This window comes from Vipera ursinii (genome assembly GCF_947247035.1).
Source record: "Vipera ursinii genome assembly, chromosome: 3".
In the NCBI taxonomy this organism is placed as follows: domain Eukaryota; kingdom Metazoa; phylum Chordata; class Lepidosauria; order Squamata; family Viperidae; genus Vipera; species Vipera ursinii.
Window position 1 is genome coordinate 129,716,954 of NC_139516.1, and position 24,142 is coordinate 129,741,095.

The 24,142-nt window shown below is 39.4% G+C and overlaps 1 protein-coding gene across 2 annotated transcripts in view; it reads left to right on the forward strand.

Annotated features, from left to right (window-relative positions):
- The window catches only part of TRIO (trio Rho guanine nucleotide exchange factor), a 257,034-nt gene that overhangs the window by 90,621 nt on the left and 142,271 nt on the right, over positions 1-24,142 (forward strand). For both annotated transcript variants that reach the window (XM_083358364.1, XM_083358365.1), the window contains exons 5-9: positions 1,944-2,456; positions 9,988-10,110; positions 14,551-14,742; positions 19,177-19,308; positions 23,734-23,964. In XM_083358364.1, coding sequence (XP_083214490.1) covers positions 1,944-2,456; positions 9,988-10,110; positions 14,551-14,742; positions 19,177-19,308; positions 23,734-23,964 — 1,191 coding nt within the window. The remainder of the gene's footprint in view (positions 1-1,943; positions 2,457-9,987; positions 10,111-14,550; positions 14,743-19,176; positions 19,309-23,733; positions 23,965-24,142) is intronic.

Sequence of the window (24,142 nt, forward strand, 5' to 3'; positions counted from 1 at the left end):
CATATTGGAAGAAGAGCTTCTTGGCATTGCCTTATTCCCTGCTTCTGTGATAACTCCAATTTGGATTAATTTATTTCTTGGGCTTTTGCAACAAGAATAGTGAAATTTGTAAATCTGAATTTAGAATTCTGAATAGACACTTAAGACTATTTTATTTTGTACCTTCCTATATTGGCTGCCTTTGCATAGAATTATAAATCCAAATGTTGGCTTCAGATTCTGACTTTTAGGAGAACATTGAAATGAGATTTCCTAGTTCATATTATAGCTGATTGCGTGATACAAGCTATGGGGGAGCAATCATGAAATATAAAATAGAATGAATGAACCTTTATTGTTAAAGTACAACCATGTATACATTGAGATTGGGTGAGCCTCCCTTTGTGCTTCCCCCCCCCATAACTCACAATGACAAAACAAATACACCATCTTGTTACACCATGTGAGCTAATTGCACACAACACACCAGCCTCGCAAGTCAATCATACATAAAGTTATTTCCCGTTCAAGAGTATAAACCAGTATAGATGTTTGTTCTGGTATAGTGTTAAAATTCACCAGAAGAGCAGATGACTAGCGAACCATCTTGGATTTTAAGATCAATAGAAGAGATAGCTTTGTCTCATCCGTGAAATTAATAAGATTATGAGTGGGGATTCAGTCCGCTGCGGTCTCAGTTCTCCCTCTCGAGAGAGAACTGTCAGGGTTCATCTATAGTTTTTCAGGAAGCAAAATTAAATATTTATAATTGTAACCTTGACTACTGGGAATTGTAGTTGACTCCAGATATGAGTTTAGTACTTGGCATTAATTTGTGTTAGTTGCAGAGGGTGGATGTTTGTATCATCATCATCATTAGACTTTATGCCACTATGCACATACGTACAAATATACATAAGTAGTCACTGATTACTGACCATTCAGTGGCCATTCACACTTACAGTGGCACTGAAAAAGGAGGCTTATGACCAGTCATTGAACTTCCAGCTCTCACAGCACCTCCACAGTCATGTGATTCCAGTCTAGATACTTGCCAACTGTCTTGCCTTTATAGTGGTTGCAGAATCCCCCAGTCAGATGATCATAATTTACAACCTTCCCTACTGGCTTCCCACCAGCCCAGTCAATGGGGAAAGCCAAGGAAAGATTGCAAATCATCCAGTAAGTCGCTCACACCCGCTGGGCAGCAGTCAACCCAACTCTGTCACACTCATGCCATGCCTTGCACACACACACCCGTTAGATAGCAGCCATTCCCAGCCTCACCGTGCTTGCCTGCCAGCCTTCTTGCGAACTGTGTGGGACTGGCTTAATAACCCGAGATCCTCATTTAACAATGGGAATGAGGAAGGCTGGGATTGCCACCACCAAGCATTGCAGTCGTATGAATTCATGCTTTATGTCCACATCACTTAATGTCGAAAATACCGGTTCCAGTTCCTATCATGAACCAATGATTACCTGTAATCAACCGAGTTTGTTTTTGTGTGCCCTCAGTTGAGAGCTACCTATGAATGCAAGATGGGATCAAATGAGTTAGCTCTTTATATTCATATTACACTTTGGTCCTCAGACTCTGAAACTGATCCTTATCTTTTGCCCAAGAGACCGCTTGATAAAAAAAAAGTCTATAGCCAGGCAATATCTCATTAAATCTTGGTTCGGCCATAGCACTGGGAAACCTGGCTGCTTTAGAATTATTGTGCTTTGGAATGATCTTGCCTAGTCTAAATTAATACCCCATTAGCAATTTATGAAACGTGTTGAAAGAAACCCATGTAGAGGAAGAAAAGATAGAGTGATAAGTAGAACAATTAAAACTGGTGTTACTTCATGTTCTTATTATGTTTCATATATGTTATTTGTAATAGCACCTAGTATGCACATTTGTGTGCTTAAATATACCAGGCCGCATAGCTAACAATTAATCTTTGCTTTTTTAGACAAACATGGTGTCTCTGGAAGGCCTTACCAAAGTTGTCGACCCTTCTCAGTTAACTCACGAATTTGATGGATGTTTGGAATATAACCACGAAGAATGGATAGAAATCAGAGTTGCCTTTGAGGATTATATTAGCAATGCCACTCATATGCTCTCTAGGTTGGAGGAGCTGCAGGATATATTGGCCAAAAAGGATTTGCCTCAGGACTTGGAGGCAGCCAGGAGTATGATAGAGGAGCATTCACAATTGAAGAAAAAAGTCATTAAAGCTCCTATTGAGGACCTGGACTTGGAAGGGCAAAAGCTACTGCAGAGGATACAGAGCAGCGAGACTTTCCCCAAAAAGAACTCCGGGTCTGGAAACGCGGATCTTCAGAATCTCTTGCCGAAAGTATCTACTATGTTGGACCGGCTGCACTCAACACGGCAGCATCTGCATCAGATGTGGCACGTACGGAAATTGAAATTAGACCAATGCTTTCAGCTCAGGCTTTTTGAGCAGGATGCAGAGAAGGTAAATGTAAACTTTTATGAGCTGTTTTAAGGTGATTGGGACGTGTGTGTGTGTGTGTGTGTATGTGTGTGTGTGTATATATATATATGTGTGTATATATATATATATGTGTGTGTATATATGTATGTGTCTGTGTGTGTGTAAATTTTTTGAATTGCTAACAAAGAATTAAAGGGAGACTGATACACATTTCAAACTTATTTGGTCTCATCAGTCAGCCATACCCTTCTGAGATTCGAACCTGGGCCGACTTAAAACAACTGCTTAAGACACAGTCGGCCCAGGTTCGAATCTCAGAAGGGTATGGCTGACTGATAAGTTTGAAATGCATATCAGTCTCCCTTTAATTCTTTGTTAGCAATTCAAAAAATTTACACAAATATGAGCTGTCACTATTGTGACCATTGCCTGTGGATGGCCCTGGGTTGGGCTGAAACAGGAAATAAGATTTGTCCCATGTTTGGGCCCTAGCAAGGTAATCTGAATATTTAGCAGACATTTAACAGCCTGCATTTTTCCCTTTTAAACCTAGACTTTATGATTCACCTGTTCTCCTGGCCATTCAGGCATAGGAGGTATGTGATGATTAATACCACAGAAAGAAGAGGTGGCTTTCCTAGCAAATTATGATGTTGCCAGAGCCCCCATTAGTTGTTAAGCTTGTTCTTTAGCAGCCTCTCCAAGCTGATGCCCACCAGATAAATGGGATTCTTTTAGTACAACTGGACGACACCAATTTAAGGAAGGCAGTAGTAAATTATACGCACATAGACATAGAGAGACATACATACATGCACTCATACGTAAAGAAAGAAAAAGAGGTAGGTGGAACTCTGGTCTCTAATTTTCAGATTCCTTAATTTTTTTTATAATCTGGCAAGTTTTTTTAATTAAATGTTTATTTTTATCCCTCCTTTTTTATTCTGATAGGTGCTTGATTGGTGGTAATTGGATACCAATCTTTTGCACAATTCAGAATAAATCACGGTGTAGGAACTCGCTATATTTAAAAAGTAAGACTAGGAAAAAGCATAAGATACTGCAGTAAAATATTTATTTTTATTGTTATTATAAATCACTTTAACCTAGCTAATTTGATGATTTAGGCAAATTAATCATAACACTGGGATTTGAGTGAGATATCTTATTACCCTTACACATATGTACATGCTGTTCTCAGCCAAGATTGGCTTCAAGTCTGATTTGCAATTAAGAGAGAAGAACAGCCAACAGAGAAGAAACAGCCCAATAAAATCATAACCAATTCACTACTATTTCTGTAGCTTGTTCTTTTTTTGGGACCCTGCCATTTTTTTTTCTGGGCTGAAACCCAACATCTCTAAAGTTCTTTCACAGAGGGCTTTTTCAGGAGACCCAACAAGTTTTTAACCATATATTTTCATCTAAACAGCTAAAATATTGCAAAAGTCTCAAGACAGTTGTATACTCTATTGCAGTGATGGCGAACCTTTTAGAGACCAAGTGCCCAAACTGCAACCCAAAACCCACTTATGTATCGTCGGGTGCCGGGTGGGCATGGCCCATTGGGTAGGTGTGGCCCATTGGGTGGGTGTGGCCCATTGGGTGGGTGTGGCTGCGATGGTAATGGCAGGCTGGGTGGGACTAAAAAGTTCAATCAATCAATTCCAATTTTGCAAGATCTTTTTTTTTCCTGCCAGATGTTGAAATTGATTGATTGAACCTTTTTTTTTTTTTTTGCACATGGCGGCCGAGGCCTAAAGTGAAAAGGTTTTATAAAATCCAGTTGAAGGCCTAGGACTGGGGCAACGGTGCGCGTGCCCACAGAGAGGGTTCTGCGTGCCACCTGTGGCACATGTGCCATACGTTCGCCACCACGGCTCTATCCCCTTCTGTTGAAATAGCTTTTTAAAGCATCTACAAGTAGAAGTCAAATAAAAGGCATAGGCTGCACTGTCTTTCAGGCTATTCTAATTTCAGCCCTAAAATAGGGTCTTTCTCTATTAACTAGTAATAGGGATTTGGAGGAAAGAGTATGAAAAACATTGAATATTTTTGAATCTGAAGTATCCAGTTTTTAAATGCAAAGTGCTTTGCCTGGAGTTGGAAACAGTCACTCCAAGTATTTTGAGACATCTATTAGTGTGAACTACTCTGTTTTGAGCTAGGAACACTTCCAGAATGCTGGAAACTAGCAGTTTCACATCTTAAAAAAATGCTTCATACCTGAAGCAGAGATAGGAAATAGGACGTTCTGAATTTGAAAACAGTTTGACTTGGAATGTTGTGTATGTCCCTGTCTTAATATTCCATTGTTTGGATTTCATTTTTATAGATATTCAGAAAATATATGATATTCTCTGTTTAAAGGTTTGCAAGCTTTCCTAGCCAATTGAATAGCTGAGAAGATCTGAATAGATTCTACCTAATTTATATCCTAACATGGGGACAGATTTCCTGCTTGGAAAATACATTGATCCAGCATCCCATACATGCAGGAAATGTTCCCCCAAATTTAAGATTCAGCAGGGGCTGGAAAGAAGCATCTGGAAATATATGATTGATTCATCGTTTTTGCCAGTGACAACAGGAGACGATAAACATGAGTTGGAACAAATTCTAACCTTACGCTTTTCTTCTGTAGCTGGGTACCCGGGAGAATTAAATGAGTGAAAAGAATGTTGTTAGAATGTAACATACGTTTGGGTTTTGCGCTATTTTATTCTAAGCAAAAACATGTGTGCCATTGTATTTATATTTCAGGTTTCCTATGTCTGATTATCATTATTATAATGAACTAGACTGGTCCATGAACATTTATTCCATAAGAAATTCTGTATTTGGGCATTTGGAGATGCCATAGCTCAAACTGAACTGTGTTTGATTACAACAGAGTTTTAACTTACTTGTGCTTTTGAAACGATATCTGTATCTGCTGAGATTTCCTGCTTAATCTTTGCTATTAAAGTAAAGGCAGCTGGGCAGCTGGCTTTAGATTTACATTCAAACTCTTAGAGCTGTTTGGGGCATCTTGGTTGTCTTTATTACTTTGCTTATATTTAGGGAGATAAGACAGACAAATTGGATGGTGAACCCCAACTCCAACTCAAGCACATAGCATTGGAGAGTATTTGTGTTTGTTTATTGTACCAGCAAAGAATTATGGCTAAACCATCAAAGCTTTAAAAGATTATAAAGAAGAGAACCACCACCCCTGAGATATTGTCATTTGGATATTTTTATAGGACTCTTTTAAAGTGCACCTATACCACAGGTCTGCCCCGGATCAAGCGGAAGGGCTGCCGCCCTCCCTCAATCAAGCAGGAGTCCCCTCCTTGTTTGTTGCCCCTATAGGGCAACTTTTAACCCTTTCCAGGGTCCCCCAGCGGAACAAAATCGAACGTGGAAGACGGAGCTCGCCTTCCAGCGGCCTCTGTGGCCACAATGGCAAACCGGAAGTCCTAAAAAGGTTTCCATTAGAAAGTTTCCAAGCAATGTGGAACAAAACTTTTTAATTTAAATGTTTTGCTAATGTTCGTAACAAAATGATTATGAATGAGGTATATGAACATAATTTCTAGGCCATGTTCATGTACTACACAGTAATATTATTGAATGAATTGGTTAGTCTGCAACCCGCGGCTCCGGAGCCGCATGCGGCTCTTTCAGCCGTCTCCTGCGGCTCCCAGTCCTCTGCCATGTGCAGTCCCCAAAAAAAGGTGGGACTAAAAAAGTTCAACCACTCAGTTCAAATATGCAGGGTAGGTGCATATCTCGCCTTGGCTCCACTCTTCAGTCAAACCCTGTTCTGCACATGCGCCCATGTACGCGCATGTGCACAAATTTTTTGCGGCTCCCAGTTTTTCCTTTTGTGAGGGAACCGGTTCCGAGTGGCTCTTTCACTGTTTCAGGTTGCTGACCCCTGACCTATACCAAATAATCTAAATAGTGGGTATTAATTAGCTACCTTTTTAAAAATGAGTTGTAGTTAGATGTTTTAATTCTCATCCCACAAATTCCAAATAGCCATGCCAAAACTTCACATTGATTGACACTCTCACTTTTCAAATCTCAAGTATAGCTTGCAGTAAATTAAAACATATACGCAATAAAGCTATCTAGTTGAGCACATATCAACATCAAATTTAGGATAGGAGTATCTTGTTCAAAATTATGAGTCGATGTCCGAAATATTTTAGTTCAAATTAGAATTTCCAATCTATCTTGGACAAACCTGAAAGTGAAATATCCTGTAGTATATTAATAGAAATGTAGCCTGAGAATTTTCAAGGGTTTCTTTTAATTTAATCTCGGGTTTCCATTTCTTTCACTTGGTTACTGATTTTAAAAAGGCATATATTTTATAACTGCCTGAATTTAATTGTTGACATTTCTTCTCAACCAACGTACACTATAGAATTAGAAATTCTGAACATCTCAGTTAAAATGTGTCTTCAGGGTCAACAAGTTAGTTATTTGCTCCTGGAATCACTTGGAGAGATGAGGAGATGGAGAGATTTTTTCAGTCCTATCTTTTGGCCCAGCACTCTCCTTCCCTGAACAGATGGTATGATCTCAGAGCTTTCCCAAGTGATAGCCCTGGGGGAGCACAATGTAAGGGCTGAAGCTAGTCAAACTAGTGCAGCCCAGGATTTTATGGATATCATTACAACAAATGGAACTATCCGAGAATGTGATTGACCTGACATACAGAGGAAACCATCAGTTGGACAGGAAACTGCTGATCTGGGCTGTGGGGTTGATACCCCACTGTCATGGACGGACTGCTCCGTTGAGATTATCAGTGTCTTTTCCCCATTGCAATGTGGCTTTCATGGTTTTCCAGTTATGTTAGGCACTTGAGTTGAAACCCTGTGACTTGGCCCATTGCCGTATGTTAATGGGGCAGGTGGGAGGATTATGGGTTTTTACACTGTGATATTTTCATGATGTAAGCTGTGTACGAGTTGGCTGGTCATATCAATTTTTTTTAATTAAAAAAAATCATAAATTACTCCCACCCCCACTTCCGCTTTCAGCCACCATCTCCTTCAGCTTGCCAGAATTACCTGGTTATCTTGGAGTGACAATGATAAAGTAAGTAGAACAGTGGCTAAGAAGCAAATGAAGGAAACATATGACAAATCTAAATGAGTAGTATGAGAATTCATTACTGAGCTTACTCTATGGCATGGAAGGAGTTGTTTTCTACAATTCATTGTATTTTTAAGTGTTTTTGATGTTTGTTCTGATTTGTGAAGCATTTTAAATACTTTGACCTCGACGTGACTTAAAAACCTACCTATTCCAGCAAGCCGGCCTGGCCTGATAGATTTTGGGGTTTCATTTATTTTACTATTGTTTTTACTGTATACTTACCTTGCTCTGTACACCGCCCCGAGTCCTTCGGGAGAAGGGTGGTATATAAAAACAAACAAACAAACAAATAAATAAATAAATAAAATTATATCCTCCATGGCTTAATATGGTAAAGGGTGGCATCTATCTAGTAAATGTGGCCACATCAGATATTTTATAATTAATGAAGATGTTTTGGAAGAGGTATCCACAGCACTATGTAGTCCACTATTGTTGAGGCCAGAAGATGAAGATTATTCTCATGGAGAAATTCAACCAGTTATGTGTACAGATAGTCCTTATTAGTGACTGCTGTGAACAGCAACCATCTGCAGTTACAATGATGATGAAAAAGTAACTTTGCAACCATTCCTCACATTTACGACCTTCACAGATCTGGAAGGGGAAGGAAAGCTGAAGTAAAATCATAAGCACAATCACTGTTTCATTTGGTGAGCACTTCAAATTAATGGCTGTGTTTCCAGTCCCACTTCTCACTAAATGAAAACCAACTGTACTTGTTTGTCTTGATTTGTTACACCTAGTAAGAAGGGGATAGCCAGTTGAATTGAAGAAGTCATTAATACATTTTATTATTGGCTCTGATAATGATCAGATCCTTTGAAAGAAGCAAGAACCAGGCCAGTAATGAAGAAATCTAACATGGACACAGAGTAGAGAACAAGGAAAAAATGAGCAACCCTACCCCTATTTTCAGATATGATACTCAAGTGTGTGGATGATGATCGACTCCAAGCACTCCTGCACGAAGTTGATTTTCTCAGATTCATTTCAAATTTGGTCATCCTGTGGGTATATTTCTCTCTCAGAGTAACAGACAGGATTTGTGTATTATCTTCAAAATCTCAACAGCTTTCAATAGCATTGATGTAGTATCTTCCGGAACTGCCTGAGATAGAAGCACTGTTGTTGTTTTTTTCCAGTTCCGCTCCTAGTTGACTAAACATTCTCAGAAGGTGGTGCTGTGGTCTTATACCCCACCCCCCCGCCGCCGTTCCATGGCAGCAGGATCACAATGGTCCTCAGCTTTATGCCCATACAATTTAATATCTGTGTGAAAGCCATTGGGGGAGATAATTTGAAGTCGTGTGGTTAGTTTAACAATGCACAGTTGATGTGCAGCTTTACCTCACTTTTTCATCTAAACTGGTGTAGCAGTAAATATCCCAAATCATGGCTCCGCATAGAAATGTTGAAGCCCAGTGAATGAAGTTCTATCCAGACAGTGAGGTGCGCTTGGCAAATGGCACCTTTGCTCAAATGGACCACATTTGTCCTGTTCTGAAAAGGATTGCACTATTCTTAAAATAATGAACTGAGGATATTCCTGGATCCAGTACTGTCACTAGTGTCATAGATGGTTTTGATGGCCAGTAGGGTGAAGTACTAGTTTGGATCCTTTCCAAACAGGAATATCATCAGTTATCTGCTCTGGCAACAGGCTTGGGGTTGATTTTGAAGACAGTTCAGAAACTTTGAACTGTCCAAAATAGAGCTGAAGTTGGAGGTGATCTATATGATCATGTTGGTTGATAATGCTCTTCAATTTGTTAATGCTTGTTGGTATATGCTGCCAAGTTCTTATGAAGTTCTTATAAATGAAGTTGACTATTATCATTGAATAGTTGCTTTTTCAGTTTATTCATCTTTTGAAATCTTACCTAATCCATTGGAGGGAGCCCACATCAGCCAAACACATTTTGGAGAGTATACTGTATACAAACATATTTTCAACCAAATAAGTAGAATATAAGGCCCAGGTTGATTATTTCATCTTGTTTCATTGGTACATCAGTAGGCATTTTTTCAGTGGGTGTTTCAACAAATTTTGCATTTGACAGATATTGTGTCTTTTGGGGCAGCGCTCCTTTATACTTACTTCATCTTTTCAAAATGAGTCATGGCATGTATCACTTTTATCAATTTCTTTTTGCCTCGCTAGCCTTTTATCTTTAGGTTAATATTTGAGGTATATTGAGAAACTAAAAGAGCCAACTTTTAGTTTCAAGGCAATTGTTACTAGCTACCTGAATGGTTATTTACATGACTGTCTTGACCAGCTCTGTATCATTAGGAAGCTTTGCTAAAATTGTAAGTCATTTATATGATAATGGGCAAATGTTTTAAGCCTCTGTGCACTTCTATGCTGAACATTATTTTTTGCTTTTTTTAGATGTTTGACTGGATCACACACAATAAAGGGCTGTTTTTGAACAGCTACACAGAAATTGGAGCCAGTCACCCTCATGCTATGGAACTTCAGACACAGCACAACCATTTTGCTATGAACTGTATGGTAAGAATTTTGCAAGAGCACTTCGGGGTTTTTTTGATACACCTTGTTCTTTTTAATATCAAAGAATGCACGGCTTTGCTTTCTGATCCTCACTGAAAGCAGGGTAATGGAAAGTCAGGGGAGAATCCAGTGTAAATAAATAGCAGAGAAGAGAGATTGAGAAGAACATAGCTTGCTCAATTAGGTAACTTACAAACAGAAAGGAGGACTTAACGGAAAAATCATTTGTGTGTGTGTGTGTGTGTGTGTGTTAGATACACTTACACACATCTAAATATATAAAACTTCTAGACACTACTGTTCAAAAACTTGAAGTAACATTTAAAAATACTATACAGTGTGTGTGGATGTGTGTCTGTCTGTCACAAACACACACACAGTCAGATGCTGTACAGTTTGGAAGGGAATAGGTAACTCGTAGAATTCCCAAAGGAAGAGTAAAATACATTTCAAGCCTAATGGCCGAAGGGACCTAGCATTTAATTGACAGTTCTTAAAAGGGGTTTTGAAATGGAAATACATTAATAAAACAAATGCTAGGATTTATTCAACTTTTAAGTTGTGGCTTGTTTCTCCTGGGCATTACTTTCACTTGGATCTACAATTTGGATGTGACCTGTTTTGACAGCAGTTTTGAACTTCTGCAGTTTGGATGTGACCTGTTTTGACGGCAGTTTTGAACTTCTTAGGGCTACTTATCGAGAGGTCTGTTTGGGTTTTCCTTACTTAAAACAGAACTGAATTTATGTACCGTATTTTCCGGCGTATAAGACGACCTGGCGTATAAGACGACCCCCTACTTTTAAGAAGTTTTTCAAGGTTTTTTGTCTTATACGCCGGAAAATACTTACATGCCCTGCCCTCCCTGTCCGTCGCAGAGGAGGCGAAGGCCCGATTGGCCCCGCCGGCCCTCCCGCTTCTCCCGCGCTTCTGCCGGCCCCCCGAGGCGCAGCGTTTCCTGGGCGGCAGGCAGCGCCAGAGGGCAGCCGCCACCCCGCCACGGCCGGCGCCCCTCCTGCTTCCCCCCCAGGCCTTGAACTTCTCCCATTCGGCACAGGGCGGGGCAGCTCCGCCCGCAGCCTCTTTTTCATGTGCCGCTTCCCTCTCACCGTCGGCTGAGGCGCGCTCGGCCCGGGCTCCCGGTCCCTCTTCCCGCCCTGCCCCTCATGGAGCTGGATTGGGCGTGCAGCCTCTCGGTGTGGCTGCTTTTCCTGGGCAGCCTGGCGTTGCGGCTCCTGCGCTCGGACCTGTTGCTGAGTCGGCGGCTGCTGCTGCGCGTGGGGCTGCTGGCCGTCCTACAGTTGCTGGGCCATCCTGCCGCTGCCCCTCAGCGCCGCGCTCACGGCGGCTGCCTGCTGGCTCATCTCGGCCAGCACCGCCCGGCAGAAGCGCAGCATCAGACGGGAGCAGGACTTCCCTGCCGGCTCCCCTCCGACACTCTTCCCTCTTGAGGCAGCTGCTGCCTCAAGAGGGAAGAGCGTCGGACGGGAGGCAGCTCTTCCCTCTTGAGGCAGCAGCTGCCGCAAGAGGGAAGAGCGTCGGACGGGAGGCGGCAGGGAAGTCCTGCGTGCGCGCGCGTGTGCAGGACTTCCCTGCCGCCTCCCGTCCGACGCTCTTCCCTCTTGAGGCAGCATCCCCGAGGACTCCTTAGGAGCCAGGGAGCGATGCTGCCGCAAGAGGGAAGAGCGTCTGGCGGGAGCCGGCAGGGCAGTCCTGCACACACATGCACTCCCCAGCTGCTAAGGAGCAGCCGGGGAGTGCACGCGTGTGCAGGACTGCCCTGCCGGCTCCCGCCAGACGCCACCCACTGATTTTCCGGCATATAAGATGACTGGGCGTATAAGACGACCCCCCAACTTTTGAGGTGATTTTCATGGGTTAAAAAGTCGTCTTATATGCCGGAAAATACGGTAGCTTGAGCTTGAATTTTGGATTCCTTGGTGCTTCCTCCTCTTTGTTTTTTGCTTGCATATAATTTATTATCTGACTAGGTAACATCATCAGAATTTCTTTTTGAAGAAGAAAATGTGAAAGTTATAGTCTTCAGTAGAATTTTGTATTTTCCTGAAAGCTTTATTGATATGACGTCGTGTTCGACTTTAGATTGATCATTACTAATCAGACAGTTTGCAATATGCCACTTAAGAAAGGGAGGCTTCAAAAGGAATTAAATCTTTTCTAGAGAAAAAAGAGAAACTTATCTAAATTAAGATTTTTTTTTTAATACTCATATGATCCCAACAGATGTATCAGTCACATCTGTCCCAACGGACAACACAATCTATAGTGTCTCTTTTCTGGAACTTGTTTTTCTCTTCTTGTTAATTTAGATAAAGCTCTGCCTTTATTTATGGAGAGCAGGTTCATTTTACTGAAGCAGGCACCCCTCAGCTGAATAAACAAAACAAGAAGGAGAATCCCTTTCAAAGCTGTAGATCTTTCAGGACAACCATTGCCTACTTTGAAGAAAGCAAAACTTTATACTTATTTTTTAAAAAAAATGGTTTTCCCATTATCACGCTTCTATATATAATTCTCTTAGCATTGGAAAGATGCCTACTTAATCAGATTATAGAATGACGAGCTTGATTTTGTGCTTCGGTGAAAGTGAAATCTGTCATCCAATTCGAAAGCAAATGAGGTCAGGTCAAGAATATAGTTGAACTGGAAGACCAGTGTCTGAAATTCATTTCTTCTCTTGAAGTCTCTCTCCCATTGAGACCTGAAGTTCTGGGTTTTTTTTCTAAAATTACCCTGTAATCAGCAGTTTTTATGCCTCTTATACAACCTTGAAAGAATATTTTAAACAAAAGATGCTCTATTAACATTAGGTGTTCAGATCAGTCCAAATACAGTATTTAATTAAATTTTATTTATTTTATTTAATTAAATTTTTATACCGCCCTATTCCCGAAGGACTCAGGGCGGTTTACAGGGCAGCACAAAATATGATATAAAAATAGTATAAATTAAAATAGATTAAATTACATAAGCCCAACAATTAAAACAATATTAAAAGCTAAAACCCCTTCAGTCCAGGCCTGATAGATCAAAAAACCAGGTTTTCAGATCCCGGCGAAATGTCCAATATGTCCAGTATTGTCTTCATTTTAGTATGCTTCCTTCTAGCTCAGTTTTTCTACTTCTCCTTAAAACAGGTGGCAGTGAGTTGGAAATGGCATTGGCACAAACGTTTGACACTTCTTTTTACTTTTCCAGAATTCAGTAGAGACTCCTAAAACTTGGGGACAGTCAATTAATTATGTTTTCTTGTGATTGAACTATCAGTGCCATATATACCATGTTAGGTGCCTAATCGTTTAAAATAAAAGATAAGAAGCTAGTAGTATCACATCAGATAACTGCTTTTGGCAGTTATAGCTTCCTGGGTTTCAGTTAGAACTTAGACCAATGTAGCTCAGGGTTTCCCAATCTTTTAGCCTAATGATTAATGTTTGTCTGAAAATATGTGCAAGCTCTCTTTGCCTTTTTGGGAAGGGAGAGCTTGCTCATTCAGAAAATAAATTCTCACAAGTTACAAAGCACCACTATCAGAATGCTATTGGTCACCACATCTCGTCCTCCAGCAAAACGTTCTTTCTCGGAAAGTACTGTGGTATATTGTATTGTGTTACATTGGGTAAAAACATAGTGCATTTTAGTATGTTGTTATAAGCCAGTGTAAATTGAGATGATTTGACAAGTCAAGATAAAAACAAAATACCATTGACTTACACACAAAATATAGTAACAATGCATAGTGTGACAGAGGAAAAGCTGACTCATATTGAAGGATAATTTACGGTATTTTTCTTATGACTTTCCCTCTACTTGGCACTGAATAGTTTCTTGTCCATTCTATTCCAATCAGGGCCATCATTTTAATGTTTGTGATGCAAGTAAAAAAGCATGACTTCATCTTTTTCCTATTGGGGAGTATTTTTGATATGGTTGGTCCGTAGTGTTATGCATTTGGTAGCAGAGCTCCCACCAACAAGGGTATCTTGGTTTTTTGTTTTTGTTTTCAAGAAAATCTGATTTATATTAAGCTCTGGGTTCCTTTGTATTCCTATTCTCCCTGCCTTGGTTTATTTTGCCTATAGTAAAAAATATACAACAGGGATAAGGTACTGAGAGCCCTGTAGATATAGTTGAGTCGGAGCTTCCAATAATCAGTATAAGCAATGGTGAAGAGAAGCCTAGTTTTAGAATAGTGTTAACAAAAACTCAATATTTTGTGTTTTCAATTCAGCATACTGGAAGTATACTTTTTTCCTAAATAATAAGACTGGAGAATTTCTCTTGATGTAGACCTTAAGCAAAGTGCCTACTGTTAGGACATTAGCAGAAAGCTTTTATCTTGGCTGATGCTGGTTTTTGAGTCAGATCATCAAGTTTTAGTCCCCTCAGTAATCTTGTCTGCCTCCTTCTTTTTTATAGAATGTGTACGTGAATATAAATCGCATAATGTCGGTAGCCAATCGTTTGGTGGAGTCTGGTCACTATGCTTCACAACAAATCAAGCAAATTGCCAACCAGTTGGAACAGGAATGGAAGGCATTTGCTGCAGCCTTGGATGAACGCAGCACCTTGCTGGATATGTCGGCTATTTTCCACCAGAAGGCTGAGCAGGTCAGTCATTCCACAAGGCCAAAGGATGTCTTTTGGTTTTCTGAGGTGTGATTGAGTTTTATAATTGGTCGAGGACAAAAATAGACAGCCTAAAATTCTGAGACACTGTAGAGCACGGGTGTCAAACTTATGACGTTACGTGATGTGTCATGACGTATCGCGACTTTTCCCCCATTGCTGGCAATAGGGTGGGCGCAGTTTTAGCATGACACAACTGGCCCGCGGGTTGGCAGTTTGACACCCCTGCTGTAGAGCATCTGAATTCTTTTATTAAATTGCTGATTGCAGTTATTGAAAGTGGCACTTTCCTGCCATTTTGAGACATAGGCCAGCCATAGAAGCCATGTGCAAACTATGTTTCTAATCCCTTAAACAGATTTTCAGAAATACAAATGAATGTTCCCTTAGATATTGAGAAGAAAAGCATGGTTCTTACCTATATGGTATCAACACTTCATCTGCTGTGACCCTCAGCTCTCCTATAAATGTTAGACATCCCCCCCCAAAAATATTCCCCATCGTGGTTAGAATCAAGGGACCAGCTTGTATATTTGGCTTGCAGAGGCAATGAAAGTAGAGAAGACTCCTTATGGCTGACGAATCACTTAAAGTTACATGCAGCTATATCTGGGATCCCCACCCTCTTAGATCTTGCTTTAGGCAGCAAGAAAGAGCCATCATTGTGGTTGTTTTTGCTGCACTGCAAAACTGCACTTTATTTTTGCTGGAAGAAACAAGGAAACTCGCGTCTTGATTTTCTTCCTCCTATAAAAATTACACAAGGAAAAGGTATCAGGGTCTACTGAATCTTTTTTTTTCTTTAAAGGAAAGGCCTGAAAAAGGAAGCTTGAGGTAAATTTGTCTGTACCTGCTTTAAGGATTATTGGTCTGTAAACTATGAATATTCATAGGTTCATGCTCAAGGCGTATATTGTAAAGGACCTTAGAAATGAGCTGAGGATGAATAAAAGGCAGAAACAAAAAGTGCTTTCTGCAGATTCATTTTCATTAAGTAATAAAGTATTTCTAGGAAAGTGGAGGTGTTAGAATTTAAAACCAAAGTTAAATATTTAAACCAAGGCAAATGTTTCACTCTGGGTCTTAGCTGTTAGTTTTGTTATGTAAGAGTTGCAAGTTATGTGTTGCTTCCAATGACTTAAAAACCTAATCTAGAGAGAAGCTGGCATAGAAGCTAAGCTCAAGCCCCTGAGTGGCCTGTTTCCATAACTAGAATATGACTTTCTTAATGCTATATAGTGTTCACTTATAAATTTAACTTCGTGGTCTATAGTATTGTTTCTATTACAGTTAGCATTGCTGTTTGAACTACTTTTATTGAGAGAAATGGAAGACAAAAGTTCAGCTCTACTCTCTTTGATCATTGGAATACTATTTCAGTTAATTGCTCCACTTGTCCAAAAATACAGAAAATATAGTATCATATGATTCCTGATGCCAGCTCTCTTTAGCCACAATTTCTGTGGCCAGTAATGATGGGAACTGTAGTCCAAGAGTATGCACTTCCCAGATTCTCTCTGTGAGGGAGGTGGGCAGTTTCTAAATGTAATATAGAACTAAATATAAATCAACATTAAAGAGGCCTAACTTTCTCACCTGGTATGTGTCTTCTAAATTGGAGAGCATATTGGGACTTGTATCACTTTGGACAGTGATACCCAAACCTGGTTACATTACCCAAAACTGGATAAAAGTGTCTTTTCACAAATCCATTACCCATCATAACAGGGACATTTAAATTGACTTAAAGATTGGTATGTGCACTAAAATATATTCAAAAATCTCCCAAAGTATTCCCACAAAGATGAAACTGCTAATAATAATTTGTTGAGATGACATAAACATCACTCAACAATATTGTTTTTATACTGCAGGTCCTTGAGTTACTGTTCTGTCCCAGCCTACATGAGTCCTTGTTATGCTCATAAGGAGAAACCCCTCTTCCAACAAATAGGCAGGAACTGCAAGAAAAACCAACCCCTTTTATTATTCACAGACCTCAGTCAATGTCCCAGGCAAACAAACACAGTTCATGGAAAGTTAGTCCTCAACACAAACGGTTGCCTTTGGCAACCAGCACCTCCCATACCTTCCCTTTTATTATTCAGCCAAGGCATGGCTTCCTAATGCCTTCTCCTTTGTCTTTGGAGCCGCCCCATTGCATTCCTCTGTCCTACTCTCTTTTCTTGCATCCTGGATATTTCCCAGCTGTGCTTCATCATTGTCCAACTCAGACTCCCAGCACACCTGTGTCTCAGCCTGAGCGCGAGTAGAGGGGCCAGGCTTCTTGTCAGACTGTAAGTCTTGGAGCTCCTCAGAGCCTTCCTCTGACTCTTAATGTCGCTCCAGGCCCCTCCTCCTCATGTGATTCCTCAGACTCAGCTGCCAGACCCACTGGCTGGCAAGGAATCACAACAGTTAGGACCATTCATTCAGCAATTGTTCATAGTTATCACAGTGCTGAAGGAAGGGACTTAGACTGTACTGAAAGTTTGATAATATTTTCTGATAAGTGGTTTTGGGTAATAAAGAATAAAGTTTGGAATCTTAGGGACTTCCTTTGCTTGCTGATGACACAAGACACACCCATATTATCTCCCTCTAGGCTGCTGCTGTTCCTCATTACTAAGCAGAGAAACATTGCCCTCATAACTTGATTGAATCTCAGTCGTACTTTGAACACCCAAACCAGGGCCCCTGCTTCCTGCTAATCATATAATAGACACACACATACATACACACAAAAATCAACTCCCTACTGGAGTTGGGGTTTTCTAATGGTTGAGAATTCAGCTCTGCTGTTCTTTATAACAATCTCCTTTGACATTATTGTCTTTTCTTCCATTAAGCAAACAGCTCTATGATAGGTTTTCCAATGAAAAGTATACTTTCCAAAGGCTTGTGTCAACCACCCCACCCCCTCCCTAGATTTTCTCATATTAGAATGAAATAACTGCCACCTACTTAAATTACATTTCATTATCAAGGGCCTTAAAATGAATGTGATGCAGCTGGGGAACATTTCTTTCAAACTAGTGAATGATCTGTGTTTGATCTGGGCATTTTAAATAGGTCACACTGTCTCTTGCCTTGAGAACTGTTGTAATGCAGCCACAAAAACTGTAGATTGCTGATTTGAAAATAATAAGAATAGTAAAGCTGAGTTGTGATGCAAAAAGTCATGAATTCAGGTAGCATGTTCTAGGTTTGCTACAGGGAGTTGATAAGTTTGCCCTATTACACTATGGAGAGATTATTGAAATTCGAAGAATTCCACAGATGCTAAATTGTATATAGAAAATTTAATTTCTACTACCCCCCCCTTCAAATTGACAAGAACCCTATCTGAAATGATAACATAATGGGCTACATGACTTCATCTGTATGTACAACCTCATCTGTACATTCGTATCATTTGTGACTGATTTACTAATCATATTTGCTTCCTGCTGGCTTTGTCACTGAGGTGAGTTTTTTTTATAAACATTCTGCCAGATTAAGATAAGGAGGCACTTTCTACTCTCCCCAAGAGTCAACACCAACTTAAAAGATATTATCATTTTGAGCATCATTGTATCCCTGAGGCACATATAAACTGTAAAGAAATTGTTGAGGAAAACATGCCTCCTCTTCACCTGCCTTAAAACCGGAAGGTGGGTTCATACCTCAAAATGCCATTGAATTGTGTGGGATGTGTATCCATATAAAAGAAAAGAAGCATTTTTTTTCCTTTGGCTATTTTCTGTTCCAGGAGAAATAAAACTAGAATGTAGAGGAGTCTGTTTGGATTAAATGAATTAACCTCATTAATTGTTTGATTGGATATTTAATTGTGTACTTTTCCCACACAAAACAAGAAAACAATCCATGAATTGCAAGTTATTGTATTAATGCAATGTGTCTCTTGAGTGTGTACAGTATTGATGGTGGGGATGATAGAAGCAAATGATTTGATCTGATTTTCTGGTGCCAGAGATTGCAGCTGAACTCCTTTGGATTCATTTGGAATTCTTTTGCATGTGAATTGAGGTTTGGCTTCGGATTGTTTTAATGTTTCCATATGTGTTTGTTTCCTCTTCCAAGCCCTCTCCACAGCTAACAAAGAATTCTCATATTACTGAAGTGTTTGTTTTCTTTTTAACAACCAACTCTGTTTTGCAGAGGATAGTGAAATGAATTGGTAATTCTTTTTTGAAACACAATCATTTTTATATTTTGGAGGAGCCAGAGTGGAAATAAACTTGAAATTATGTTAGCAGCTGAAAAACTTTGTCTGCTTTTTAATGAAGGGAAAAAAACTTACCTTTGAAAAGAAGAGCTCATTTTGTTAAAAAAAAAGTGCTTGACTTGAACTTAACTTGATGTTGTTTCTTAGTGGGAATGCTTGTAGTGAAGAAGATTTTTTCCCCCTCCTAGTACATGAGTAACGTGGATTCGTGGTGTAAGGCCTGTGGTGAAGTAGAGCTTCCCTCAGAACTGCAAGATTTGGAGGATGCTATTCACCATCACCAAGGAATATATGAGCATATTACCCTGGCATACTCTGAGGTAGGTGATATTCTATTTCCAGCTTGTGAATACAATGTTTGCCGTGTTAAAAAATATACAGAGGGCTTGTGCATAATAATATAACAGTGATCATACATTTAGGAAAAAACAATGAAAATAAATTCTGTGGCATTTGAAAGAATAATAACTTTTATTATTTTACTGCAGTACAAGATTCTGTGAACCCTGAGTTCACTTTTATCATTTATGTGCTTATGAGGAAGAAAGCACAACTTGAGATGGGTCAGGCTGAAAGACACTGGCTGGCTAAACGTCACCCAGCGAGTTTCATACCCGAGAGAAGGACTGGAACTCAGTCTCTCAGTTTCTAGGCCAGCACCTGAGTCACTACATCAAACTGGCTCTCAGTCTCATATGCCAAGCAACTGAGATTAAGAATTAAGAAATTTGATGAAGAATTAAGAAATTTGATGAAGAAGATTTTGGTCTGCAAATTGTGTTTCTTATGGGCAGATGTTTGTCCTTAAGATGCTAGGAAGCAATTGTATTTGCTTCAATAAATTAACTTGGCATCACTGTGGAATTTTTTAAAAAAACTATCTAGAGATGCTTTTAATGCCCGTTTAAGTTTGCAGTAACAAAACATTTATCATATTTAATTGGCATGGAGTTTGATTGCAGCTCCGTTAAGTAAACCCTTGAAGTAAAACAATACTAAATATGTGTGAAGTGATGCAATTCCTTATTCTTTTATTGGCCAGGTATGATTAGACACAGAAGGAATTTGTCTCTGGTCCATAAGCTGTCAGCGTACATACCAGCAACAAGTGATAAATCATGATCATAATCATAACATACAAAACACCATAAATCATAAGATACAACACTCAGTTATAAGATACTAAATAATCAACATAAATCATAATGGGATACTAAATAAAAGCAATCAACATAAATTATGAGACACAGACTACAAAGTTATAGTCGTAAGAAGCTAAGGAAATAGGTAATGGGAAAGATGAGAAGGATAATAGTAATACAGCTCTACTAAGTGGTTTGACAGTGGCTACAAAAGAAATGGTCAAACATGAACACAGTCTTCAGTTCACTTTCTGTGCTAAGCCATGATTTTAAAATGGTTTGTTAAATAAGCCAAAATGACTGCTTTCAGATATACGTCTTCTGCTTTTGAAAACAACCTTCTCCCCAAGATGTTCTTTAAAAGCATCGTCTATGGAAAAAGTTTCCTATGTATTAGGGTTTCTGCTTTGGAAACCCTACATTTATAGGCTACAATTGTGGCTCTATCAAATTTGCCCAAAGAACTTTGGATCCATCACCAAAACTGGTCTCTCCAGCTTCATTTTGGGTGATAATCCAAAAGGATTAGAAATACTTCTTATGCTCTTACCTCAGCTTTTAAATAACAAGAAATCACATTTGTTCAATCTTTTTTTTTTTTTTTTACTATAACTAAAAACCATTCCGGCCTTGCACTAAATTATATGGCTACAGTTTCTTTTTTAAATTCAGTAGCTGAAATTATTTATATCATTTTTAAGTGATGTCTGTTGGCTATTTTACAGCTATTTATAGTATATTAGCAGTTCAGGCTTACTGCTGCTCCAATTATCACGAAGAAATAGAAATACAGTGCTGATGACTTTGTGATTAAATAAAATTATTTCAATCTTCTTCTTACTGTTGTCAGCCCTTATATTTCAGAATGCCTCTGTAATAAGATCAAGGACACTTCTCTATCACAGCTGTGGTGGAATCCTGCATTAATATAAACTTGACATCTCATATTATTCTCACTGCTATGAAGGCAGGCAGTTCCTCATCTCCTTTAAAGAGTGGGGGGAAGGGAAATGAGCATCTGAACCAGCAATGTATAGTTTGAGTTAGTAGACAATATCTAGCTAGCAATAAATCAACATTTCTGATCAGGACATGTTGATACACCTTATAAGTAATCTTATACACATCTTTCAACAAAAAGATTACTCAGGTGTACCTACATGTCCTGATCGGAAATGTTGATTTACTGCTACCAACACAGCTCATACTTAGAGATATGGAAATTTTAACTAGCTAGATATTGTCTACTAACTCAAACTATAACTGATAACTAGTCAAGGCTTATTCTTGTGATCTTATACAAAAGCAGCAGCCATTCTTATGATAGGAATCAAGTACCAGATTTTCAAAGCTCACTTTTTAGGATAACCAAAGCTCATGGCAATGTACAAATCAAACACTTTTTTTAAAATAGAAGAGAGGAGGAAAATTACTCCTGTATTTGGATCCTTCCAGGATTACTTTAAAAAAATGTATGGGAAAGAAACTCAGGCTCCAAATCTTCCCCTTCCTGGTTCTATTTAAATGTTTGTACATAGGATTGTTTAAAAAAATAATTCATGAAATTTCATAAGAGGTGTTTTTGGATTTGTTACTGTTTTATTTTATTTTTAATGCAAAATAGTTTGCTCTAAGCATTTTGGAAGCGTTTTGAATTTGGGAACAAAATGCTTCAAATTTGCAACACCTCTGTTTCAAGCTTGACATGCTTCCAGAAAGGCTCCAGAATGAAGTTTGCCTTTAAAGCAAGGCATTTTGGACAGTTCGCACTCAGAATCCTTTAAAATGAAACATTTATCTATTTATGCAGTTCAAGCTTTTTACATGGCATTTGAAATAGTTTAACCCAACTATTGACTATGTATTTTCTGCCATTTATAAAACCTATTTGACGCCCTCCCTACAAATAATGTTTATTATTTCTTCCAAAAAAAGCTTCCGTAAATTACAACTTCCCTTTGAAACCTTCATTTTGCAGTCAAACTAACCGTGAAAAGGGAAGAAGGCGAGCTTGTACAATCTGAATACCAAGCAATTTATTTTCCTTTCTAGGAAGTGAGGAAAAATATCAAAAGTCCTGTTTCTACATATACAAAACAGGATTGTAAAGATAAAAGGAACAACGTTGTTCTCTTCAATAAACCTCCATAAATTGTAGCCAGAAGAGGTGTTCAGTCAAACCTCAGATTGATTACAAAGTACTTGTGCCACCAGAGTCATATTTAAAATTTGACAGAAGACAGATGGCGAAAGTAACTTAATTTATAATAATGTTGCATGGTCCCTTTCAGGCACGCCCAAGCATCCTCCTGAGGAAGACGTGATGTTTAAGTAGGTTGTTTTCAGTTCACTCAGGCTAGAGGCTGGTGAGAGTTTTCAGTCAAGTTAGTGTCTTACAGTCACCATCAAGTATGTCTCATTTTAAGCTTAATTCCCTGTGTAAGGTACCTATTAATCTACTTGCATTTGCATGCTTTCGAACTGCTAGATGGGCAGGAGCTGGGGCAAAGAACGGGAGCTCATCCCGTTTCGCAGCACTCGGGTCTCGAACCCGGGCTTTCCAGCTGACAAGCTCAGCATCTTTAACTGCCCTAAGCGTCAAGACACGTCTGGACAGGAAAACCTTTACCTTTGCACTTTCTCTGTTAAAGCAGCCTCCACATGGCCAGAAACCTCTCCATGAGTGTGTCAACTTCTGTTGGAAGGTATACCTTTTCTTATCTCTCTCTCTGTTTTCTGCACTATTAACTGCTTGTTTGCAGAAGCTCTTGAGACATACGGATTCTTTCTGCATTACACAGCTATCGGGATGCCAATATATAAATAAGAATAATCCAGTCCGAACCAATCAACCAGAGGCTTTGGTCTATCTCAGGGGTCTTCAAACTTGGCCCTTTTATGACTTGTGAACTTCAGCTCCCAGAATTCCTCAGCCAGCAAACCCTCAGTTTGAAGACCCGTGGTCTATCTGGAAACTTCTGGGAAACCTTACATTGTAATGTTTATTGATATCATGACATCTTTGGAACATGGATATTGTACCTATATCTAATCTGACGCATAGTTATTGACTAAATAACTTTATTATCAAATGATTGCAATTTTTCCCTGTGCATGCTGCAGCTGAAACCTTTTGTTTCTCAGAGTTACACATAGAAATGTTTAAATGTAACTATAAACACATCATCTCCCTCTTTTCGAAGTCAGTATTATGATTTGCGAAGACAAATGTGTAAATTCATTTTGAAGATAAATAGTAAAATTAAAGCAAAATGGCTTGCATTTTAACAAGCTTGGAAATTTAACAGTGACTGCTATTATAGACCAAGACTTGGGTGTACAAGAATTCTTTACCTCTGAAGTCTAACCTCTCCAATAAAGTCTTACAACTTGAAAGATTTCTAGAAGTAGGATTTCTTGATCAGGGGAAGTAGTGGAAATAAAATCTTGAATCCCTTCTTACTTGTTTGATTTCATCCAAAATAAATTCCAGCCTGCTGTTCTTGTAAAGAAAGATACATTGAATTGGCAAAAGCAGTGTCGCAATTCCATATTATAGAACTCTGCGGCCAGTATGTAAACACCTTCATTCTTACTTTCTAGGTAAGTCAGGATGGGAAATCACTGCTTGACAAACTGCAACGACCTTTGACACCTGGAAGCTCAGATTCCCTAACTGCTTCAGCCAACTATTCCAAGGCAGTGCACCATGTCCTAGATGTTATTCATGAAGTGCTGCATCACCAGAGGCAACTGGAGAACATTTGGCAACATCGAAAAGTTCGCTTACATCAACGGCTTCAACTCTGTGTCTTTCAACAGGATGTACAACAGGTCAGTCCATATGTCCTGGTATTGGGGACTCGGTATGGAAATGCATGCAGAGGCTACCCACACCTTCTTGCGCTAAGGGGAAGTTTTCCCAGGGCAGTCCAGCTCCCATTTCCAGGGCATAGAGCCTGACGTTCCCAAGCTCCAAACTATTCAGTGCTTCCAGCAGCAACCTGAAACT